Consider the following 25,041-nt stretch of genomic DNA (forward strand, 5'->3'; position numbering starts at 1 on the left):
TGGACAAAACTGAAATAAATCCTTTCTAGAGATCTTTAAAGCATGTGCTCCTTTAAAAAAATTTAGCCTGGGAAATGGAGCAGCTCAGTGCTTCCAAGTAATTCCCAGACACAGAAAAAGAAGGGTTGTCTTCCACACTCTCCTATTTCCCCTCTGTAGTCTGTTATTGTGGGGAATGCTGTGAAATATGTCCAGGACAGGGCAGAAATCAGGCATCAGGGTTTGTGCTGGTGTGGGAAAACTGAGTGCTCTGTTGGAACACTGGAGCCACCCATGAGGAGCTACCTCAAGCAATGTCAGGTGTGCAGTGCCCCTTGAAGCACACACAGGAGGAGCACTCTTTGCTCTGCAGAAGGACTAAACAAACTCCTCTGATGTGCCCAAGGCTCTACCATGCCAAACCTCGTAGGGAAAGGCACTTTCAAGGCAAGCCTGATGAGCAAACAGCTCTTTTCCTTGTTTCTATCCAGGAGAGATGCTGAGAGGCAGATTAAAGGAGAAGGTGAACATGCAGCCTGCAATAAGCTGCTCCTGTCTGTGTGTGCCAGCACTCTGTGGGACTCTACTGGCTGGAGATGTACTGGCCCAGTCAGCAAGGGAGGGTGACACTGCCAGCCTGGGTGTCAGTGGGCACAAGCTGGCCTGGCAGCAGTGGCTTCTCTCTGGCTGCCTCTTTGTTCCCTTTGTTCCCCAGAGGTAGAGAGTGATGCCTTTATCAAACCCTTGTTTTGTCAAGGGCAAAGTGCCCTGCTCAGCCACAAGTTACTCTCTCCTGCTCACTGCAATCTCATCCCTGGTGTGAGCCAGAAGCAATCCAGCTCTCCCAGACATAGTTCCAGCCACGGCCCCAGTTTTGTTCCTGTGAGGATCTCTCTGTTCTGGGGGTAGCAGGAGTGCTTTGTGCCTCTCTTCCTACCTGCTGTGCAGGAAATAGGCTGGGACCTGTGTCACCACACTGTGACCAAGCCCTGGGCACACAGACCAGTTGGTCTCTTCTGCTCCCCACAAGTCAGGGCTGCTTCTAGGACAGATTATGCCACCAGCCTCCTTCCCCTGTGGTATCCTGCAGAGCAGAACAATCCCTTTGGGCTTGTACTCAAACCTGCCCACCCTGCCGGCTCCTTTGCCTTCCCTATTGACTTTATTGGTGGAATTGTCTCCAGCCTCCCTCCCCACCATCACTCTGCCTTGTTTGTTTCCACTTGTTTCCCAACAGAAAAGAGCTTTTGGCACTTAATAACAAAATATTTTCTTGTCTTCATCTTCTCTGACTCAGCAGACCCACCTTGCCATGCAGCTTGGCCCAGCGGGTGAAGAACAGGCGCTTGCAGAGCCGCGAGGGAGCCCCGCAGCTCCTCTTGCCCGTGGTGGCGTTGAGCACCTCCAGCTCCGCGCTGCCCGCGACCCAGTTCACGCTGAAGCCGGGGGACTTCCCGGGCTGCCGGGCGTCGGCGTGGCTCACCCCTGCAGGAGAGAGGGACACCTGTAAGCTCCAGTGCTCAGCGGGCAAGAGAGTGCCCAAGAGAGGCTCCAGTGCTCGCTTGGAGGCTGCTCCTGGGTTGTCCTGGCACAGGAGACACCTCCAGTGAACCGCTGGCATCGTGCCCTGCACGTGCTCTTGTCACTGTTGGTTAAACTTTACCAGAACAAGTGCCTTGGGGAGACATAACTTAGCAAATCCTGTAAATTTTTTTCCACCTTGCAAGCAAACTTTCCATTACTCCAAGGAAAGCCTTTGGATTGGAGTGTGAGCTGTTGACAGCAGTGTGATGGTTTCTGAGTGAAATCTTTCATAAAGACTTTAATGGGATAACAGGTTTTTACAAGGAATTAAGCAGTACAGTGCTTTGGTCATGAGTTCTTTCAGGTGATCTTCCCACAGTCCTGCATATTTATCTGCTATTAACTCCTGGGGCCTTTGATGTGAGGAGATGTCTTGACCCCAGGGTCAAGAAAGAAAACACAAAACAATGCATTTCATCATCACAGAGAAAGATTATTAGATCCAAGGTAATAATGACCTTGTAGATGTCACAGACCTGCACAGAACACTCTTGGTCTCCACCTTGTGTCTGCCTGCAAGATTCCAACTGTGTACTGGAGCACCAATTTCTTAAACAGCTAGGTTGCATTCTAATGGTGATATCTGGGACATATTTAAGTGGAATCAATCATATATAATTTCAGACAGCTGCAATAATGATGTTTACAGTCACCTGGGATGACTGCATGACCTTAGTGTCATTCACATGGCGAATTTTGGACATCTGAGCCCAATACTGAGCCAATTCATTCATGGGTGAGATCTCCTTGGCTCTAAATGCAGACCAGGACTACAAGGTCAGGTAGGGGTGTATACATGAGTTATTTTTAATCAGGTAAGTTTTTGTCTCTTTTTAACTATTTGGTGTAGCTCAGCCTTTCCATGACTCTTGTTGCTTTTTCATTTCTTGCACCTAAAACCAGGGAATGATTAGTCTTTGCAAGAAAATAAGAGGAATAAAGAAAGTGGTTGGCTTATTTTCCAGCACAGCACAAATGCAAACAAGTGAGCTCTGCCTTGCCCTGCTCATTAGTGCTTTTGCAGTGAAGAATCAACACTAGGAGCTTCCAAGGCTGGAAAACTCAGAGTGACCTGAAGCACTTTGAATATTTTTGAAAACATGGACCTTGGATAATGTGTCTGGATCCAGTTGTTGTGTCCCTCTGCTAATTTGCTGTGTGGGCCACTAGCCTGCAGACCTGGACAACAAAAGCCACTGTGCTGAGCAGCAGGTGAGGATTGTGCTGGTGGGCAGGAACTGCCTGGCACAGCCACCCAGCAGAGGCCAGTGCCAGGACTGGGTCTGTGATTCCAAATGGCAGCTCCTGCCTGCAGCAGCTCCAGCCACAGCTCATGGTTTCATTCACTGCTTGCACTGCTGCTGGGTGGAGGGCAGCAGAGAGAGGTCCCTCGCATTTTCTGCTGAGAGGATTTTAAAGAACTTTTGCAGAGAGCGAGAAGTGCTAATATGGGCTGTTCAGAGAGAAGGAGATTAAAGAAAAGAGATCAAAGCCCCTCCTTTCCAAAGTGCCCTTCTTGCCCAGAATCTCATTTTCAAAACAGATGCATGCCACGAGCATCTGCTAGTGTGAGGCAGAATGGGAGGAGATGGGAGCTTGTGGGAATGCTGCACCACCATTGAATGTGTTGAGCTTGGAAAGATCCTGAAAGACACCTCGGGAGAAGTGGAGGGCTGTGCAGGGTCTGTCTGGCCAGGATGCTGCCTCTGCAGGCAGCTGCTGCATCCTGCCTGGAGTCTCTCAGCATCACGAGAAGTGATACCACTGAGGGACATGCCCCCTCTCTCCCCGTCCCCTCTGCCCTGGGAGGGAGCTTCTAGAGCCAAATGGAACTTAGCACACACACAGAGAGAAAGGTGGCCTTTGGAAGGAATAAATGATATGGCAAACTCACTTTGTATTGGTGACAAAGCTGTAACTGCAGAAATAATCTCAGTCACTGGGACTGAACTTGCTACCATGTGTAGAAGAGAATTACAGCTAAGTCATAACCTCACCCAGGATTTGTAAACACATTCATGTCATATTAATACCTCTTTCAATTCCTTCCCCCCCTGAGATAACAGATCAGGCTGTATCTAAAATTCCAGTTCACCTAGGCAACAGGATTTAAACGGAGAGCTTGAAAATCAGATAGCTCTGCAGCACTGCTCGAGTGTCTCTACACAGAACAAGATGCAAACAGATCAAAATCAGCTGTTTGACACTATGCACCACTCTCTGTCAAGATAGCACCCAAAAGCTTAGAGGATATGAGTGCCACAAAGCACGATAGCAAACACCCTGCCATGCAAAGTTGCCACAGGACACTAAATAAATGAAAATGTTGTGAAATCCCTGACTAGAGGAAGAGAAGGAAAGGCTGCACAGAGGGGAGAGCAGGTTGTGGGTGCTCCTCAGATGGGGGCTGTGAGAGTAGCCCAGGCTGCTCCCAGTGCCTGGAAACCCCTCTGGGCTCCTTTGGCTATCGTGCTTTCTCTTCCCAGCTATCATATGTAAGTAGATGTATTTAGGCAAATAGAAGATATTTTCACATCCTTTTCTGAATGCAAAAGAAGAAGTTTTAAAGAAAAAAGCATGAGAGCCAGAACAGACAAATATAGAGCATGGATATATTCCCTGATTGTTGATATTTTTATAATTTAAAAAAAATTTCTTCCATATTTTTCTTTTTACAAATAATTGTTTTGATTTATTTTGATAGTAATATATAATAATTATATATTATTATTAGATATATATACTCAAATAATCTAGGTTAATGTCTCTCCTATATGCAAAACATCCTTCTTAAAACCCCCACAAAAAAGAGTACAACAGAAGACAGTTGGATTTGAAAGAAAAATAAAAGTTTTTGCACAAATAATATGAATTTGAGTACTGTGGGATGTGAACTGAAATCTGTCCTCTTTCTCCTCTCTCTCCCAGAAAAACCTCATAACCCATCAGGATACCCTTTAAAAGAGCCTCACTCTTAAAAGGACAGGATTTAAAAAGGCATTTCTTCTAAAAATTACACCCAAGAGTAATCTCAGTGGAAGAGCATAGCTCCATCTGGTTGGGACTGGTAGAAAATTGAGTAGAAAACCTCACTGATTATTTTTCAGTGGAGCCAAGGAGTTAATCTCAGTACACCTCATCACACACTATGACTCTCCTCTCCATTGGAATGCTTGTACTGCTATGATCAAGTGGCAAAATACCTGACAACCTTATAATTTAAGGACTCCTGCAGTCCTGGGCTGGCCTGATGTCCAAGACAAATGTCGGAGGTGGAGTTGCCTGGCTGAGATTGTGTAGGTCTGGTCTCTAATGCATTTGGAGAAACTTTTTCTAAGTGCCCATCCCTTAGTCACTGGATATGCTGCTGGCAGGGTTTCCCAGGAAAAAGAATTGTAGCACAAGCCTCAGCAAAGTAAATTTTAATCACCATCACCTTTCCGGCATTTGTGGAGGGAGACAAGATTACAAATAATGGCATAAAAGACAAAACACAATGCAGAGAGAGAGAGAGATAGAGAGAGAGAGATATTCCTGCCACCACTTCTCCTGGGCTGAGGAAAACCCACAAGCACAACCAAAAAGCAAAGGAAATGCTTTTCCAAACAGAAACCTCTGGAAAGGAGGAAGACAGTCCAGAAACATGCAGATATTTAAAGTAATAAAGGGCCCCCTCTGATGCATTTCTTATTCCCTTGAAATCTCTGGCAACGACTCTTGGACATACATACAGGCACACTTTGGCCAAGTCTGACCCGTTGCTTTTACTCTGCAAGGCCAACCCAGCAAAGCAATAGCTGTTCTATGGTGAAAACTCTAATAAAATCCCTTTTTTTGTTCTCAGTCCTCCAACACTTGAAGTGAGTTTCCACGTACATCCTACAGACACAGGGAAGTTGTGTGTGCCTTGATCTTAATGTATGAGTGCACTTACAGTGTGCTAGGGCTGGCACAGAATGAGGTCTGCTTTCCCAGTGGGAGATGCAGTGGCTTTCCCAGCCAGGGCTGTGTTGTCAAAATAACAACCAGATCTGGGAAATGGGGAGATATCTCCTGGCCAGCTGTGGGTTCCTTCCTCCCTACCACAATATCATGTGGGAAGGAAGAGGGGGCTGAGCCGTGCCCATGCTGGACCAGGGCAGGAGGAACAGGTGGGGACATAAACTGGAAGGAGAGTGTGGATCACAGCTTCCTACTCACTTGATTGCAGTCTTTGTCCAGCTGCACTGAAGAGTTAAAAATTGGAGATCAGCTGGTCAGAAAAGGATAAGCCTTTTGACCTGTTCACCTCACAACACATACATCCACATTACACTTGCCAGATGTACTAAACCACACAGAACCCAAGAATTTCCCCAGTGGCTAAACTATCACTTCTGCCCCAGTCAAACAAATTTTTTTCACAAGGACATATATAAAAAAAAAACAACTCCATAAAATAGATAAGGTATAAACCAGAACTCTCCTTACTGAGGAACCTAGAGGACTTAGAAGGGTAATGGGGTACTCTACTAAAATGTCCTGACCTCCCAGCTCTGTGACATTGACATCATATTGATGTCTCAGGGAATCCTCCCACAGAACAATTATCAAAGATTAAAATAAGGATCTAATCCAGTGTAGAACTGGTGTCTCTCAGCATTCACATGCCTCATGAGGATCTGAAGCCAGTTAAACCTAAAATTTACTGAAAGCTTCCCTCTGGTTTCTAGAAATGTTTTACTTAGTCATACTATTTTTGTTTCCACTCTGAGTGTTCAGTGTACAGTGGTTGTTTTCCTAGTCAGCTTGTAGCCATTAATGATCCTTTTTTGTGGCTGCTGCTATTGAAAGAGGATTTAAACACATTGATTTCTTCATTCTACAAATCCATATTCTTCAGGGAAAGAAAAAAAAGGTGTAAGTTAATGCAAACAAAAAGCATGCCTGTTGGTCAGCAGCATGACTAGAGATTATTTGCCTTGCAGGCAGGGGTTTGCTTACCACTGAGAAGCAGCTGATTGCGCTGGTACGAAGCTGGCAGCTGACCAATGTCCTCTGTCCTGTGGCTCATCACCCGGGAGAGGTGACCAGTGTGGTAGAGGCTTCCCACAATGATGCTGTGCAAGTACATGGGTTCGATGAAGGAGCTGAGCAGAGCGCCTTGGAGTCCAAGGATGTTCCACCTGAAAAAAAGTTTGGAAGCAATAAGACACATGGGTGGAGGAATGGCCATATTGGAGCTACTCTGGGAAAATCAGCAAATGCAGCACATGGGTTGGAGGGTTGAGGGATGAACCTATTCCTATCCCTGTCCTATGATACAGAAAGCATTGTTGGGTTATTATACACCCTTGGGCTGATTGCCCCTCCAGGAGGATTTGAGATTACTGTGGTGGTATTCATTTAAGGGATGTATTTCCATCTTGTATTGCTGCAAACAGAGGCTTCCTATCAAGAGGTGTTCTTTCTAAAAGCATTTTGTGCTTGATGGATGTTCATTTACCATGTCTCTAGCAGAATTTTATTTTTTCCCTGCATCTATAGCGTTTCACTTTCAATGTTAGAGCTAGAATGAGAGCTGTTGTTATTCTACCTTTATTTGCTGCTTAAGTACCATCTGCATGTCATACAGCCAAGATAGCACATGACTTAGTTGGCCAAAATTCCCCCAAAATCTTTGAATGTCTCATAGGCTGACATTTCTTTGCAGAAATTACCATGAAGATATGAAGACATCCATGAGAATTAAATCCTGATCCTGAATATGAAAAAGAAGAGAAGACTTGAGCTTTTAGGAAGTTTATTTGTAATTGATAGCTCGACCTTCTCTAAAGTGCTCAGAGTGAGGGATACATCTCACCCTGTTGCTGTCCTAAAGGTGCAGCAGAGTGATGGTGGGAACCTTGGGGCTTCCACCTGTTGATGACTGAAACCTCTGTGCTACTGCTGGTGGAGTAGTTGCCAGAATGGTTCTGCATTTTAATAACTTACGAATTTTTACATCAAGCTAGGCACAAATATGACAGCCTCCTTGCCTCTAAATTCTTCAGGGGACAGCTAATTGGTTAATGAGTGGAAAAATTAAAAAGGGGAAAGAAGTCATGATGCAGTTATCTTCTTGGCACACCTATTTAGCTCAGCTCATCTAAGAAGTTTCCCACCACACAAATGCTAACAGGCTCTCTTACACTTGGATAATAGTTTTACATAAGCTGAACACTGTCAGTCTGTCTGAGTAGTTTTGAGTTCAGGAGTTCAAACTGAAAATGCTTAGAAAATGGAGTTTGGAGAGTATATTTTGGCTCATTAAAACCCAAAACACCAGCAATATTTGGAACTCGGTAGCTGCTGAAGGGAAGGCTATGAGGTATCTGCTATATAAGGCATCATCCAGTGGCTGCCATGCTAAATAATGTGTTTAAAGCAGCATTTCCATCAGCAGCATGCATTATGGTGCTAATTTCTTACATCATTGTTCTTTTCATTAATTAACATTTCTCAGCCGTTAGTGCAATTATTGCAGTGCCTCTGTACTGTATGTCTCTTTTCATGATTAATAAGGAGTCATTATATTTCCCTTTCCTGAAGCAGTCAATTAACATGGAATACTTTCCATTAATTACTGAATGTTTAAAACCAGCATGCTGTACCTGGAGAGCAATCTGCTCTAGGAACCTGTGACACCAATTGCTTTTAAAAGTTCTCTTTAAATTTTATTCCAAAAACACAAGCAATTTAGCTGGCTGTATTAATTTGCCTCTGAAGCAGGGCTGTGAATGAGAAACATCTTTTAATCTCATGCAAGAAAAGGCAGCCATCTGGCTGCTGAGGATTTCAGAGTCAGACTCTCCCTGTCTCCCTCTGTAAATGCAGCCATTAAAGTAATATGTTCATCTACATAAAATTCAAATGAAATATAAAAGGTAATATTTATATACAAACAATTTAGTCCCACAATTTAAACAGTCATTGGTTTTATGAAACATTTACTTTAGTCGATCAGATTTGCATAACTTCATTTGGGGAAAAAAAAGTGTGGTCATTTCTGCAAATCCCATCACTTTTAAAGGAAAGAACTAGCTGGCTCTTTGAATAAATAACTTATCATGATGCAAAATTAATAATGCAAGCTTAAGAAACAGAGCTGAATTCAGCTAACAGGACTATGCCTTCAACCAGCATCTAAGGTAAGCAGAAAATTTACACAGATATTTTTGTCCAGATGGAACTTGTAAGATATCAATGCTGTTTTCAGCATTTAAAATTTCCTTAAAAAAGCCTTACATATTTGATTGAAGGAGAGAAGAAAAGCAGCTAAACTGAAAACAACATATGTTCAACAATATTGGGATTTCAGCATTATGCACATCACAAGAAATCATCTGAGTTTTATTTACCAAAATAAGGGATTGTGTTCAGGTCATAAATTACAAGGTAATTTAAATTCATCACAAGGGATCTGTCTTTTCTTTAGAGATATTTTTCTCCCTAATTCTGGGCATATTAATGTAAAAAGGGATTCAAATGTCAATGGAATTACATTATTGGAAATCACAATATAAGCATGATCAGGTCACCCCCTATGTATTGAAATCATCCCATAAACATGAATTAATCCTTTCAGTGCTCTGGTAAGGTAAAGTCCCATTTTTGCACCCTGGGGAATCAGGGCAGAAAGGGAGTAAGATCTGCTGAAGTCTGTAAGAGTTTCTGGCTTCTGGATGCAATACTTGTCCCTTTAAAGAATCATATTTTCCCACTCCAAAAGAAGGCACACGAAGGTGTAGGGGTGATGAAGCTTCTGTATCAGCCATGGTGGGCTTTGACCCCAGGGAATAAGTTTGACTCCAAGACAAATTGGACAGAGCAACCAGATTAAAAAAAAACAAAAAACCAAACCAAACCAAACCAAACTAAAAAAACAAACAAAAAAAACAAACCAAACAAACAAAAAAAAAACAAGGGAGAAGAAACCTCTCAGAGAATACCAGAACCAGAGCAAGTCCTGCCTGATGTGGATAATGTGGTGCAAAAAGAGACTGTCCCAGAACCAGAGAGCATCCTGAGGTAGCAAGGACTGAGAAATCAGGAAAGGCACCACTTGTTGGGTCTTTTTGAGCTGGTGTTCCCCACGTGGTGTGAAGGGGATGAGGGTGATGGCACTGCCACCTGTACAGTGGCGACTTCCTGATTCAGCACTGGCTTAGCAGCATCTGGTCAGAGAAATGGGAAGAAGCAAAGAAGGAGCTTTGCTTTCCAGTCTAGCCCACGTTTATCAGAGTGTTTAGATAGTTGCTTCTCTCTGGAATGCAGTCCTGATCATGTGTGAGTCCCACTAACTCAGCACAAGTCCTAGAAAAAGATGGGTCCTGTACTGAGCTGGCTAAAACCAGACCCTTGCTCTGCTGCTGATGCTCTTCAGAGCACAGAAAAAAACCACATTCATGTTGGGGAAATTTTCAGTTCTTCATGCTGGTGTTGCTCTGTGGATAAAAAGGCCAGCCTTAGACAGCAGCCAGTGCAGTATTGTGCAGAAACATTAGATTTTACTGACAAATATTTGGGGGAAGGTCTTTTATCCTGTGTATTATTCATTCATCCCTTGACCAACACACATGGCTAATGTACTGACTTGATCCTTTGATATATGAACATCTATGGTATTATTTGTAGGTAGATGGTAGGGAAAGATCCATCTGAGCAACAGTGAAACTATCAATAAGGGTGTTAATTTTGAAGGAGCTATTTCTCTGTAGCCTAATTTTGGCCCATGAAAGTAGCTGTGTTCCCATCTGTAACAAAGAGCTTTCTTCAAATGTGGCTTTTCAAAATAAAATTATTATTCAAAGCAATGCAGTGTTACATTTTGGTTTCTCAATACATCAAAGTGACTTTTCTCGCTATATGAAAATATGCTGGATCATTCTGAATTTTCCTAATTGTGCAAGATTTTAAGGGCTGTTTTCAAGGACATGCATCTCTCTAATAACTCATATGCTATGTGCTCTGTAATAACCCTTCCAATAAAGTGAAAATCAACCTACTGCTCCCTTAGTCACAGATCTTATTTAAAAATCCCCAAATCTTCAGCAGGCAGGATAAACAAAACAGAGTGTCTCCCCTTTTCACTCAAATATGGGAGCTTTTGTAGCTTTAAATGGAAGGAAAGCATACCCTTCCTTTTGTTCAAACAGCAGATATTACTGCACTGTTTACAAAGACAAAATCCTGCGTCCAGTTTTCAATATAGATAATCCTTAAACAAATATATTTTTGCCTGTTTGTCAATCACAGAAATGCCAGTGACAAGCTGGGAGGCATCCCAGAGCAGGCAGCCTTTCTTTAATTAAATGCTGTGCTCCCCCAGTCCTGGACAAGCAGAGGGCAGGGCGTGACCCTCCAGCAGAGCCCCCCCAGTTCCCAGGCTCCTGAAAGTTTGGGACCACAGTGAGATGTGCAGGGAAATTTGTCCCCATGTCATAACCACAGCACAGCCTCCATGTGCTGGAGCATCACCTGGAGCAACACCACATGAGTTGTCTATGGCCCCTCCCTTGGACCAAAAGAAGAGATGATGAAAATACCAAGGAAGGGGTTTGGAGGCACGGGATGCAGAGGGTTGCAGCCTTGCTCAGGTCAGTACAAGGCTCCCTGCCCATTGCTGGTGTGACAGCTGGAGCCCCTTTGCTGGTGTTTCTAGCATTGATTTGGACGTAGTTAGACCTGAAGGCCAACATTTGAGCACCTTTGTAACTGGGATGTAGGGAAATTCTCCTGATGCTTCAAAACATCTCAGGGAACTGTGTCTACCTGCCATGGATGCTCAGAGACTGAAGTGTGTTCTTGGGACCTGTGGAAACCTTGCCCCTTAAAAAGCATTGCTGAGGAATTTAAAATCTTATTTTGATAAGGCTTTTTTAAAAACACTTTTTTTTTATTAAGAGCTTTAAGTCTTATCCACTTGGTGTGTTGTTAACCTCCTGTACCACAGTTTCTATTACCAATATTTCCAGCTATGCTTCACACAACATAAATTGTTATTCAGGGTGGCATGTGCTCAGAAGGACACCTGTGGTGTTCCTATTTATATGACCATTTAGCTATTATTGGTTTGGAAACTGGAACTAGTGCATTAGTTTTTGATCTGTATTTTAACAGTGGGTGGTTTATATATGTCCTCTGGAACACACCTCATGGTGAAAGATTGAAATTGAACTCTCAGTCACACAGAAAGGGGTTAAGAAAGAGAATTACAAACCGTGTGCACAAATCATCTCTAATTGAAGATCTAGCTGTGCTAATTGATTTTCATTTGCATTAATATGTAGCCTTTGAAGTAGCTTTTCTTAAGAGTTACCTTGTCAGGCTCAGCCTTCTGTTAACAATGACTCTGGTCGACAGCCTAACTAAAATAGATCTAAGAATGCCGATTTCTAACACTGACTTTTAGTCCTGCATTTTTATCTGCTACATTTAAATACAGCTTAATGTGCTCAGCTCATCCTATAAAATGCTACTTCAGACTCCCACTGATAAATCCTGAAACAGTGCCTTAAGGCTACACTACCTTACAGTACTCTGAACATATTCTCAATAAAGATTTCTTCTTATTCTCTAGCTTGTGGGACCCAGATAATCCACAAATCTTAGCCACAGGACATGGGTAGACTGCTCATGATGTATTGTAAAGTTTGGAGGTCCTTTGTTACTGTTTGTGTTGGTTTGTAGGTGAGATAATTTAGATATTCTTTTTTTACTTCTGGGCTGAATTTTACTTCACTTTTTTTGTGAAGTTTGAGGAAGCAGATGACCATTAACCTGGTGGCAAGAAAATACACAGTCTTTTAAAGGTGACCTTTTGAGAAGTGGTAGTAAGAAAACAATTTAAGGCCAGAGCTTATAAAACAAACACTGAATTCTGGCTTTTATGTGCTGTTTAAAGACAGTGTTTATGAGGATTGCTCCCTGCAAATCCTGCACAATGCAAAGTACATTCCTCAGCCTGGATCCTGCATGGAGACTCTGAAAGAGGACAAGTGCCACTGCTCATCCGTTTACAAATAAGTTTATACAATCCTTGTGTGTTTAGATGCAAATTTGCTGCACAGAAGGCTGGCATCTCTCCAAAATGACTACATCAGCTCGACATCTAATGAGCCACAATGTGCTCTGCCCTGGCCAGAGTGTGAGGGGTCCAGTCCCCTGGCCGAGGTGTGCCAAGGAAGAGAGTCTGGGGAAGAGTACTGCGATGCAGAACTCTCTCCTGGGACACCCAGATAAGAACTAATTTTTGGAATGAACCCTAGTGTTGAATGCTTGCACCGCGATCCTAAAACAACTTGCACACATCAAGGTGAGGTGGTGACACAGGAGCTGGGGATGTCTGTTCGTGTCACAGGTCTGCTGTGCTCTGGGGGCTCTCCTCCCTGTGCTCCCAGCTCCACTGCCAGGCTCTGCCAAACCGCTGGCAATGGCAGCACCAAGGCTCGCTGTGCAGCTGCAGCACCCTGCTGCTTCTGGGGGGTCAGCACTGGGGCAAATGATTTCTCTAGAGTCCTGCATGGAAGAAGAAGGAACCCAGGGGCTGGTGATGAGATAAATAAACTTGATGAGGTCAAAGCATGGAACAGGAAACTTTACACAGAAGAGAAGTGTGTGCACTGCTAAATCTGAGTTATGGTGAGCCTAGAGGATGAGCCATGGTGGAAGGAGACTGGCCTGAAGCTCAGGCAGTGTTTCCGTGAGACAGAGGACAAAGTGTAAGAAAGGGAAGGTAGGTTCTCTCCTCTTTGACAGACTCTGAATTTCCCTTATAAGTCTATCCAGAGGGGTGATGGACTAAAGAGAAGTGCATAAATCTTTGATATTTTGCCCAGACTTTCATATTTCTTCTGCTGCAGGAATAAGAATTAGAGACATTTGGAAATGCTGATTTTATATATAGCAACCATGTGAACTGTTACCTGCAAATCTGGCACACACTGTGTGCTGTGGGAAGCCAGCAGGGAGGAGACACTCGGTGCTGGGCTGGCTTTGTGCACCTGGAGACCCTGTCACTGCAGGGACACAGAGAGCCAGTGCCCCTGGGGTTGCTGCAAATCCACCCCTGCAGCTGGCACATACCAGATGAACACGTATCAGTCCTGAACATTTCTGAGGGTCAGAGGCAGAATGTAGAGCTGAGCCTCCCTAACTTTTGGTTACTGTGTTTAGATCTTCAAAGAAGAGCTGAGCTCTAGGGATATCCTTGTTTCTCTCCCCTCTAAATGTGTGTGTGTGTGTGTGCAAGCCTCTGTGTGCATGTGTGTGCATATGACAATTTTCCTTCAAATATTTGTCTGCCCCTAAACAGTGACTGCAGAGACTTCCATTAGCAGCAGCATTAACCTTGCACTGACCTTGTAATAAGCAAGGTATGAGCTAGTCCTGCGTCCAGCCTCAGTGTGAGACAGAGATTAAAAGAGGTTTAATTTGGCCCATTGTATGAATTTTGCTGTCACAAAAAGCTGAAATTCTCTTAGGGCTGTAATGTCTCTGTCGACATAAAGGTTTTAATATAGGTTATGATTAACATCAAGAAAACATTAAATTACATATTTTTTCCCCCAAACATGATTATTTTCAAAATTATTTTTCCCATGCTATTGCTGCTTTTTTGCAAATGTACACAATGTATGTTAGAGATGAGAATGAAGGTCAAAAGATGTTAGTGTAATTAATGAACTGTGGGCTAAAAACTGTGGTTTAATCCTAAATCCTATAGCACTGAGAACCTGAAGTCACTCCAGCTGCCGTGTGAGCCTCACAGGAGTCATGTGTGTAAAAAGCTGACACTCTCTTAGGGTGCTTTATTTGGGGACTCACAGACCCCAAACTTTAAATTTACACATATAAATGCATAGGTTTTAAAGCCAGAAGGAGCAACCAAGATCTAGGGTGACCTTCTTTATAATGAAGTTGCAGAATTTCACCTCGTAGTGCCCTGCCTGAACCAAATAGAATGACTATTCATACCATAGAGCTTGTGCTTTAATTCAGTGAGGGAACAGGTATGATACCAGAGTGTTTATCCTGAGATCTCAACAAAGCCACAGAGCCCAAATAATGCATACCAAGCATCAAATTCTCTCAAACTTGTGGTGATAGTAATAAAAATGGCTAAATGTCTTTGAATAACAAATAAATCTGATTAAACCACTCTCTGCTTATAGCTTTCCCGTGAGCAAGAAAGAACATAAATTGTTAGATACATGATTTATAGAATATTATTCGCTTTTCTCAGTAACTCTGCATTCTTGGGACTTTGATATTCCGATAGCAATGCCCTTTGCAAATAATGCAAAATGATGTATATTTTAGCAGCTACTGGCTAGATTCTCAAGAGGAAACATTCTCTAATAGCACAGTGCTCCTGAGGGACTTTTACAAGCAATAAAATCCAAAGCATACAAGCAACATTTTTTTTGTCAAATCTTGCTTATACAAACATGAATTTCAGCTTCAGAGATCTCTTTTCTTCTCACTGCAAGACAAGCTCAGAAAATGTGGAACCAGATTCCTGCATCCTGCAGACATTTAAAGAGTCTGATACCTATGTGTTAGGGCAAATATCTGCAGTTTGGGATGATGTATGGGCACCATCCACTGATCTCTCCAGTGGGGCAGGAGTGGGAAAGGCACTCATAGAGAAATCTCCTTTTCCACTGAACTCCTTTCCTGCCTCTGCTCTCTATGACCAGAGGAGAAGGCAGAAGACAGTTCTACATCTGCTGAAGCAAAGGACAGGTGAAGAAACCTTTGATTTCTCCCCCTGACACATGAGGATGATAATGATTAAAAATTATTGTAGATGGCATTTAATGTGGTAAACTGAAATTTGAGATAAAGTATAATGCAGATTTTTTCAGCCTCTTTTTTAACTGCAACGTATGGTGTTGAAAGTAGGGAATAATGATTGCTGGTTTTTTTAACCTATAAAAATCCCAAGTTCATTTGAATTACATTGAAAATAAATAATAAAAATAAAATAATAAAAGTGCAGTTTTTCTTACAATATTGAAATAATACTGTCAATAATGAGAGATGCAAAACTTTGTGGTAGATTCTTCTTTTCCTCAAAGACTTCAATGCTGTTTAGATGTGTGTCAACAATGAAAAGATTCACTCAAAGTGCTTAGCAGATGTGCTTGGAGAAAACCCAACTCCTGAGACTTGCATTGCTGTCAACATCCCCATCAATAGGAAATGTAATAGCATTTGCAAAGCTGGTATTTAATTCACTGGCTAGTGACATTAAAAACCACAGAAAATGTGATATTTCTATCCTTGAACTTAAAATTGTCTAGTTTTTTGAGTCCATATGAGCTTGAATTTGGAAAACCCAACTGCATCTACACACAGTGGAGGAGATCCACCAAACACAGTCTGAGTTTTCTGTTATCTCCTTATGAGCAAATGAAAACATTTCAGCAGAAGTTGCTCTTTTCCTTCACGCAAGCACAACAGTTGTGATGATTATGCTTAGCAGAGGGTGGATTTTGTGAGTCTGGTAGCATTTCCATTTGCTGGTTCACTTCTACATTTTTGTGACAAAATGGCAGGCTTTGCTAAGTTGACAGACTAATGTAGCTTTGGTAGGTCATTCCAGTTAAAGCTTAGAGCAGAATTTATGCATTTGGATTAAACAAAATTTCTATTATTTTTTTGGAAAGATTAAGTCTACGTTGGACTTTAATAATTGGGCCAAATTTTTGACTGATGTAATTTAACTGAGTTCTTAGGCATAATATTCTAGCAGAGAATTTGATAATAACATTTATGTTTTTATAGCTATAATGTGATTTATTTTATATGTAGAATTGCATCTCTATATATAATGTACATTATATACATATATATACATATGTACAAATTATGAAGATAAATATACATACATGTATAGATATGCACTAACAATGCAATAACTGCAACCAGGCACACCCATTTTGATTTTGGATTATGTTAGCCATCACTTGTTTATTAATTAACACCCTAACTGAGAATGGTGAATGTGTTTACATTTTGTCACCAGGGAATAATTATGAAATATTTATTGCATGAAAATTATTCTGCATAAATATATGTTGTATTTACAGGGCATAGCAGACACCCACAGAGGGGGCTGTGACATGAGAGCTCTTCAATGACATTCAAAATAATAGAAATATTCCTGGTGGCTTTTAGGGCACTTAATTCAATTTGGTGCAGACCAGCTAAGTTTATCTGTAAGACAGCTGGTTTGCAAGTTTTGGGGTAAATGATCCAAGAACAGCAAAGTGGATGTATTTTATTTGCACAGTGAAATTCTATTGGCAAAAAAACCTGCAAAGATAGTTTATTTTTTTGTCGCACTGTACTAAGCAACTAACGACCCACAGAGAATTTGGGAAAATGTCCTATTTACATTCCCTCCTATTTTTATGGTCTGCTTTTGCATACAAAGGAGGACTTTGTTCCTGCAGGGCTCGTCAGCACCTGCTGGCTGCTTCCCACTGGTCACCATAATCCTCTGTGGCATGGAGCTTCCACATGCAAAGACTTTTGCCAGGGATATCCATCACGTACCTGGCGATTTTGTCAGTGCAGGACATGGTGATGAGCTGCTCTCCCAGCAGGACGCCGTCCCACGTCTGCGCCGCGTTGTGGCACCGCACGGGGATGGTCCCTTCGCCAGACTCGATCTTCGTCCGCAGGTGCCCACGGTATTTCCTCACTATGTGCTTGCTGCTGTTCACTGGGCAAAATAAACACAAGAATGACAGGAACTGAATGTTTTTTTGAAAGGAACTGAGAGGCTGGGTTTGTCGCTGTGGGACACGTGAAAGTACAACGCAGACCACCTGCTGCTTGCAAGGTAAAAAAAGGAACGTTTATTATCTGATTCTGTCTTTTATATCTTCCCAAGGGTGACATTGGGTTGGAGAGTGAATGGGCCACCTCTCCAAAGACATTGGACAAACCACCAGTATATCAAGTGTTCTCCACCCCCATAAAAGAATGTAAACAATACGTTGTTTACAGAAATTGTGTGGGAAAGTTCTCCAAAGGAATGTAAACTCAGAAGGCTTTAGGAAGTCTTAAGAATCAGGGTGACATGGGTTGATGCCATAGCTTGCATTTACAGAACCACCTTTGAAGGTCCTTTAAATTGGATGTAAAATTAGATGAGATAACAGCCCAAGAAAGCAGCGCAGTGCAGAAAGGAAGGAGCTTCTCACATGGTTTTCTTTTTGCATCCATCAAAGCTTACACAAAGCACTCATGAGCTCATGTTCCCCTTCTATTTCCCTTATATATTTAAAAAGAAGAGAGATGCTCTGTCTTTTTAAGAACCAGTACAATTTCTCATTTTAGAATTGAGTTGTGATGGATGAATATTTGAAAAATCTTGGTTCAATAAGTGTCATCAAAGACTCAGCTGCATGATGCAGAACAGTCCAATACTTTACTGTGATACTCAGTGACATTTCCTGAATAGTTTCAGAAGTGAGGTTTTGATTTGTTATCATAAAATTTCACTGAAAAATTCTGAAAAGCTAAAGGTTTATGCTCTAGATCAAAGGCAAATCAAAACTTGCTAGTTGTTCATTGCTGGCTGAAATTCCTCCTACAGTCTCCCTGAAGTGAGGTACTTTCCTGCCTTGTGTTGTACCAAGATCTTTTATCACTTCTGTAATATTACATATTTGAGTGCAAGGCAGTGGCCCCTGGGGTGGCACAGGGCAAGCAGCTAAAGCACTTGTCCTGGACCATGATGAACTGAGTCCTGCAGATATGCAGTAAATGCAGAAGATAATGACATTTCAAAAGAACTTCACCTTCATTATTATGGAAAGAGAAAAACTGAAGTTCATTATCAAAATCACTCTTACAGTCTTTACACTGCTACTTTACCCCTGGGTATTCTGGCTGTAAAAGAACAAGAAGGAGGAGCAAGAAAATCCTCAGGGTGGTTGCATGTGTGTCAGCAGCGTATCAAATGGATTGCTTGGCCGTGACCAAAACCAGTTTCCACCCAAACTCAATCTCCATCATATACAAAATATTGTTTGCAAATATTATTACTGTAATGCTGCTACAGCATCTCAGTTTGGGGAAGAGTGGTTGTTGCACTGCCATCCCCATTAGCAGCCACCTCATCCCAGCAGCAGGGGATGTGGAGGGTCCTTGTGCCTCGTTGTCAGCACCTCACAAATCAACACACTGCAGTAATCACCTGACTGGGAGTATTGTGACTTTTCAAACTTGAGCTGTGGAAGAAGCTGGGAACAGCCAATAGAGAAATAATAATAAAAAAATTAATAAGCAAAAATGTGGAAGTCTCAGAAATGTCTCAGATTTTCTGGTTGTGCCAACACTGTCAGGAAACCATTTCCATGACCATGTGTGCTGATCCCTTGCACATCTCTCTTGTCTGGGATGCTAAGTGCAGTATCATTCCGAGGATGCTCTTTGGACTGTATTAGACATCTGGGAGCAGGTCCATATTTTTCCTGGGACTTTGTGAGGAAACATTTTTTAAAAACATGAAACAGTGGTGAGCAGCATCTTTTATAATTAAAATACAGAGTCGTGGGAAAGGTACCATGACATTTGGACAGCAAAAGTAGAAAGTGATCACTTCTACTTAGCAAACAAATCTAGCTGAACAACAGTGAGAAATGTCTACCAAAACCACTTTGCCTTTGTCTGCACATACTGAGAACTGATGGCACAGCAGAGCAAGATCTCTGCCAAGGAAGCAGTGAAGAGTGACTCAAGAGCCTATTGCTGTTTCAGCTGGTGTAAAGTGTAACTTTAAGCAAACCAGTTCTCTTTTCCTAAGCTTTCCCACAGGTATAATGAAGATAATGATGCTTCCTTCTTATGCAAATTCATTTAAAGTTGCTCAACAACTATTTATGAAAAACAGATGCTACCCTTCCAGAAAGATCTGCCACAGGAGTCCACCTGGTGGAAATCCCTCAAGATACAATGATTTTTTACTGTTTCCTTCTCCAACTTTTAAGAAAAATATTTTCTCTTGTTACACTTTTCCCATTTCCCATCTCTCTTGATTCTCCTCTCTTTCTCAGCTACTGCTCTGAGCCTCCCCTGTAGGTGCCTTTATCTCCTAGATTACTCTTATTCAAGCAATTCTGTGTGTATGTATTTTCTATGCATGCAAAGACACATGTAACTGCCAGGGAATTTTAGTGACTGCAGGATAAGATGAGCAGCCCATCATTTATGTGGCTTTGATTTCAGTACATAAATGTTACCTCAGTGAGGGGCAAAGCATCCCACAATATGCTGACAGAGATAAGGAACAAGCTCAGGGGAAAAGATCAGCAGGATTGCAAACAGCTGTTGAGCAGCTGGGGAATTTAAAACTTAGAACAAAAATTTTTGGGGACAGGGATATGAAAGACTTCTGTGAGTTTGGGGCATCTGTTTATTTAATTTGTCATTTATTTATCTGATCTTCCCAGGACCACAGGAAATACAAAGGCCAAAGCACTCTACAACTGGTTGTTCTCATAGCATCTCAACCCTGGACTGCAAGTGCCAGAAACTGAACTATTAAGTTTCTAAAAAGCACTGGAGGTGTGCAAGTGCACCGATAGTCTCAGCCCCTGAGTGCTCACGTGGACTCAGCCGTGTGTCCAGCTTTGCTCCCTGTCCCTGCACCCTGCCCAGGCTGCAGCCGAGCAGCCGGCGCTGCCTGATAGGATTCAGGCATTTGTGGCCAGTGTTCACCCACCCCAGGACACACTCCCACAGCTCTGATAAGGGGTTTTGGCTGCTCAGCTGTTATTAAATTCAATAGGGGGTGACTCAAACCTTGAGAAGTGCTGCCTGTCTCAGGCTGCTCACATTGCCGGGGTGGTTGGGACACATGCTCCAGAGGTTCATCTGTGGCATTTATATAAGATACTAATAACCCAAAGCTCTGCATACTTTCAGATTGCCAATGATTAAATAAATCCAAATCTGCAACTGGAACACACTGAGTTCTTTTTTAGCATGTCATTAAGCAGCACAGGAAGATAGAACCAAAGGAAGAGATGAGGCTGTGTGAGTTTTGCACTGAAGCTGCAGACAGACTTCAGCACATAAGCTGCTTGTTAGCAGTAAAAAACATGGTCCACTTGCTGGCACAGCCTGCTACAGATCATTTTAATGCAGTCACAGAAATATATTTATTTATGCATCTTAAAGTCACAAACTACAGCCTACTGCTGTTCTGCTGTTAAGTATGATCAAAACATCAGTAACTATAAGCATTTCTGATCTTCGCTGTGCTGGTTCTCCAACTGCTTAATCTCAGCTAATTGCAGGGGAGAAGGCGTCTGTAGATGCCACTTCAACCAGAACAAAATGTCAATTCAAACCCGAATTGGAAAGGACAAATTAAAAAATCATTTGGAGTGGATTTATGATGTGTGCTACACTCAGATGTGGAAATTACTCCTGAGAGTTCCTAAAATAAAAAGGTGCTGGATTAATTACTGGATTAGAAATGTACACAGACAGGTGCCTCATATTTAAAATCAGTGAAACCCTCTGGTTTCAAGCCTCACCCCTTATTTTCAAATTTGCTCCAGGACCAGTTCTAGCTCATATGGTAATGAAAAAAGCCACTCCATATTTATTATTTAGTTAAAGAGTGAAGAGGAAATGGACGGTGATTAAACATAATCACACGAGTAAGGATCTGTCTGAAATTTTGCATGACTGCCTCAGAGGTTCATTTTCTGTTTCCCTGCTTCAGTGGAGGCTGTTCTCTCTTCAGGAAAGAAGAAATAAAAGAGCCTATCTTGCACTTTTTTCAGTGCTGGACTCTCCCCTCCTCAGCATGGTTTATAAAGCTTCCTTAGAGCAGTGTGAGACAAAGGGGTGGAAAGAAGAGCATTAACATTTGACTGCCTTTGTATTTTGATAGTCATTAGAGATGCATTTTCCTCGAACAGATCCTGACTAAATGTACAATATTACTATTTGTGGAAGTGTTGAAGTGAGAATCACAGCACAGTGAACACTTTGAATGTGTCTGCACAGTGCTTTGGTGACCAACATAGAGCCAGGCTGAAATGCCATGGGCCAGCTTTGGAAAACCTGAAACTTTGGGACTATTCTGAAATAAGTCTGAATTTGTGAAAAGAAGGGCCTACAGAACTGCCCCTGCAGTGAGTTCAGGGATGTGTCCTTCCCAGAAGGGAACACAAGACCTTGTCTTGTACAGGTGGAAGAGGATAAAATCATGTTGAGATGAATCCCTAATAGTCAAGACATGACTTTTAAGTATAGGCCATGAGGGATATTGCACCTGAAGGCAGTTCTAGGAAAGATTTGCTTCCTGCTGGAGCAATGTGGCACCCAGCATGTTGTAGCAGATTTCAGTTCAAATCTATGGTTTGGACAGAATCATTAAGCCCTATATACAAATAAAATTATGAATATGTAATTTATATGGCAATGTTACAAACCTGGGCCACCTGTAATTTTTGGAACTGAAATTAACATTGGAGATTAAACTTCTTTACCTTTTCCCTTTTCCCTGCCTCTTGGCTGAAATACTGTCTTTGGACTGTAGTCCCTAACCTGACAGAATCCATGACCTGATAAATTATGTTCCCTTTGGCATATTGTTCTTTCTTCTTTTCACTAACCTTCAAATAACAATTTTCATTCTTTTTAGTTCTTCCACAATTTTTCATCTGCCAGTAATTTCTAGGGTTGCACTGGTAAAGTGTGATAGCAAAGTCAGTTTGCCTATCCATAGATTAACAACATGTAGCATTTAATCCAGAAGAAGCAGTGAAGAGAAAACTTGAAGTTTGAATCCACAAAAACAGAAAGGAAATGAGTGCATTATTTTTCTTTATCTACTTTAAGTAGCTATTAATTAAATTATTATTTTTTGATTGAATTGTGATGTTAGAGACAGTAACTGTAGGAAGGGTGTAAGAATGGTATTCCAGCATACTAAAGTTTATCAGTGAATGTTTTAATGAAAACTTTTCATTTTGGTCCATCAAAATGCCTCCATATATGATAACTGAGGGGAAAAAAATTCACCTTTTCAGATAACATAACCCTTTTACAATGAGCTTTTATTATTTTTGTAGGTTAATATGAAATTTACTGAAAGCTCATCCGAGAGAGAGGTACCAAAATACCTTCATTGAACCTATGCTAGAGCAGAATATGACACTCTAACACATAAAATAAATTTTACCATCAGACTAACTTCTAAGTAAGCCTGGACTCTCAGCAGGCTTTAATACCCTGAGAGGAAAAAAGAATATCTGAGACAAATGGCTCAAAGCCTGCAAACAAGTTTTCTCTAATGTCTGTCTTCGAGGAATGCCTGGGATCAAAATGTGACTAACTAGTTAAAATTCACTTTAAAACAATTTGCTGGCAGCAAAGTCATGCACAGCTTCCTCTGAGAGTTGTAAGTGCCTGTTCCAGGCATGGAGGAATGAGCAGTACTGGGTCAGGTGTCAGGGAAATTCTTTGTGCCACCTACAAACCCAGGCTGTGGACTCCAGCCTGCTCTGGAGTAGGAAAGCATTAGTATGTTGAAGCCAAAAGTACAAGATTTATCAGTGGGATTAAGATTCTGTGCATGTGGCAATCAAGGAAAATACAACTCAAACACTTCAAGATTATTATTTTTAATTACTAATTGCTCCTCTTGTCTAAAATCAGACATGTCCTGCCGTGGCTTTGAAAGTGCAGCTGCTCCCACAGAGCAAAGTCGAGAGATCTGGCAAAGGGCTGAGAACTCTCTGAGGAGAGAGGAGAGAGATCTGTGAACTCTGAGGAGAAGACTTCAGCCTCTGAAGCCTCCATCAGGCTTGCCACCAGGCAGAGATAGCCACTGGCTGGTCTCCAGCCAGGCAGAGCTCATCTCTGACAGTGTGCAGAGATGCTGCCTGCTCCCAGGTCAGCAGCTGAGCAAAGCCAGTGGGGACTGAGATCAGGGACAACCAGCTATTACCCATGTCCTAAGCTGTGCATCATTGTATTTTCATTTTTTGTTAATGAGAAAGGTTTTCTCTTAAAGCTAGGCTTTATCTTTTAAATATATTTTATGTGAAAAATATATCATCATCACTGGAATTGCCTATTTGGTGACAGTTCTCTCTCCTGCCACATTTTAATCAAGAAATTTACACAAACATAAAGAGAATGTGTTATTCATCATAACCCTTTTTATTTTATCAACAAAACATGCTGTTATTCATGATGCTTTGGGATTCTTTTGCAGTTTGAAAATTGAAATCTTCAAGGATGATTTAAGGAAAATGTTGTGGGAGAAGTCAGCAAAATATGAAAACAGAAAATGAACTCCATGAGACAGAAACAAGAGCAATCTGTCAATAATGGAGACAGATTTTCAGCCACACTGTGGTTGGTGTGAGTCTAGAGAGGCTGTGGTTCCTGATGCACCACCAGATATATTCTAATTCAGCTTCTGGAGCTCTGGAGTCCTATGGTCTTTGGCTGAAGAAATTAAATCTTTGGTCACCAGACAGTGGTTCCAATTGGCCTTAAAAATCTGTGGATTAAAGTTGTTAAATTATTCTGAATAATGTTATAGTACTGCATAGAATAGACAATGTTTTCCATTTCAGTATTCTTCTCTCAGCTCTAACTATCCTTTCTCTAAGCTGTGATTGCTGGATCCCTTTTATTCCTATTTTACAGGTATAGAAATAAAAATTACCAGAGTGAGGTGAGTTGCCCCAGACTGGCTAGAGGAGGCAGCTTGCAGGGTCATGGTAAGAATTAAATTTTCTGTATGGGTTTGCTACTCATACAGATGCCTTCAGGTTTCTCTCCTAAAACTCTAAGAATCTGCCAGAAGTCTAAGGACTTCCAGAAGTCCCACAAAGATCTTAATTGGACCTGGAGCTGCCTGATAAGCTTTCTAAAACTCAGTTTATGTGTTTCCTCTAATTCCCATTCAGTGGAAGGGCAAATTAGACTAAATTAGACTGGAATGGGTGTGGTTTCCACCCACAGAGATTTTTCCCAGCTATGGTTTGATATTTACCACCCAAAAAATCTGTGCCTTACTTAGGTGCATATCTGTAGTAGGCTATGGGATGTTGGGGTGGAATGGGGGGATGTCCAGGAGCATGTGGTCTCTTTTCCTTGCTGCAGAGGGCTTTGGAGAAACCACCATTCCTTGGGCTCGACAAATCTGGGGACAAAGAACTTTTCTGGGTGAAATTTTCTACTGCTGTTCTGAAAACTTCTCAGGCATGGTCTTTTGCTGATTAATGTAGCCTTTTTATCACATCTGAACATTGCATCCAAATGCAGTGTTTTACAAAGCAGCAAAACCCATAACAAAGCAGAATCAATAAATACAGTGCAATGCCCTTTGGCAATTCAAGCATTCTGTTAAAATTAGAATCTGATTATAGCTGGAAACCTGTTTTCCCGAATCCTAACAAACAC

At 41.8% G+C, this 25,041-nt stretch overlaps 1 protein-coding gene across 2 annotated transcripts in view; it reads right to left on the reverse strand.

The window, feature by feature from the left end:
* The window catches only part of ADARB2 (adenosine deaminase RNA specific B2 (inactive)), a 305,010-nt gene that overhangs the window by 3,550 nt on the left and 276,419 nt on the right, over positions 1-25,041 (reverse strand). For both annotated transcript variants that reach the window (XM_021528821.4, XM_085563656.1), the window contains exons 7-9: positions 17,149-17,317; positions 6,547-6,728; positions 1,286-1,464 (exon numbers count right to left, since the gene is read on the reverse strand). In XM_021528821.4, the coding sequence (XP_021384496.2) occupies positions 1,286-1,464; positions 6,547-6,728; positions 17,149-17,317 (530 nt within the window). The remainder of the gene's footprint in view (positions 1-1,285; positions 1,465-6,546; positions 6,729-17,148; positions 17,318-25,041) is intronic.

This window comes from Lonchura striata, chromosome 2 (genome assembly GCF_050655825.1).
Source record: "Lonchura striata isolate lonStrDom1 chromosome 2, ASM5065582v1, whole genome shotgun sequence".
In the NCBI taxonomy this organism is placed as follows: Eukaryota; Metazoa; Chordata; class Aves; order Passeriformes; family Estrildidae; genus Lonchura; species Lonchura striata.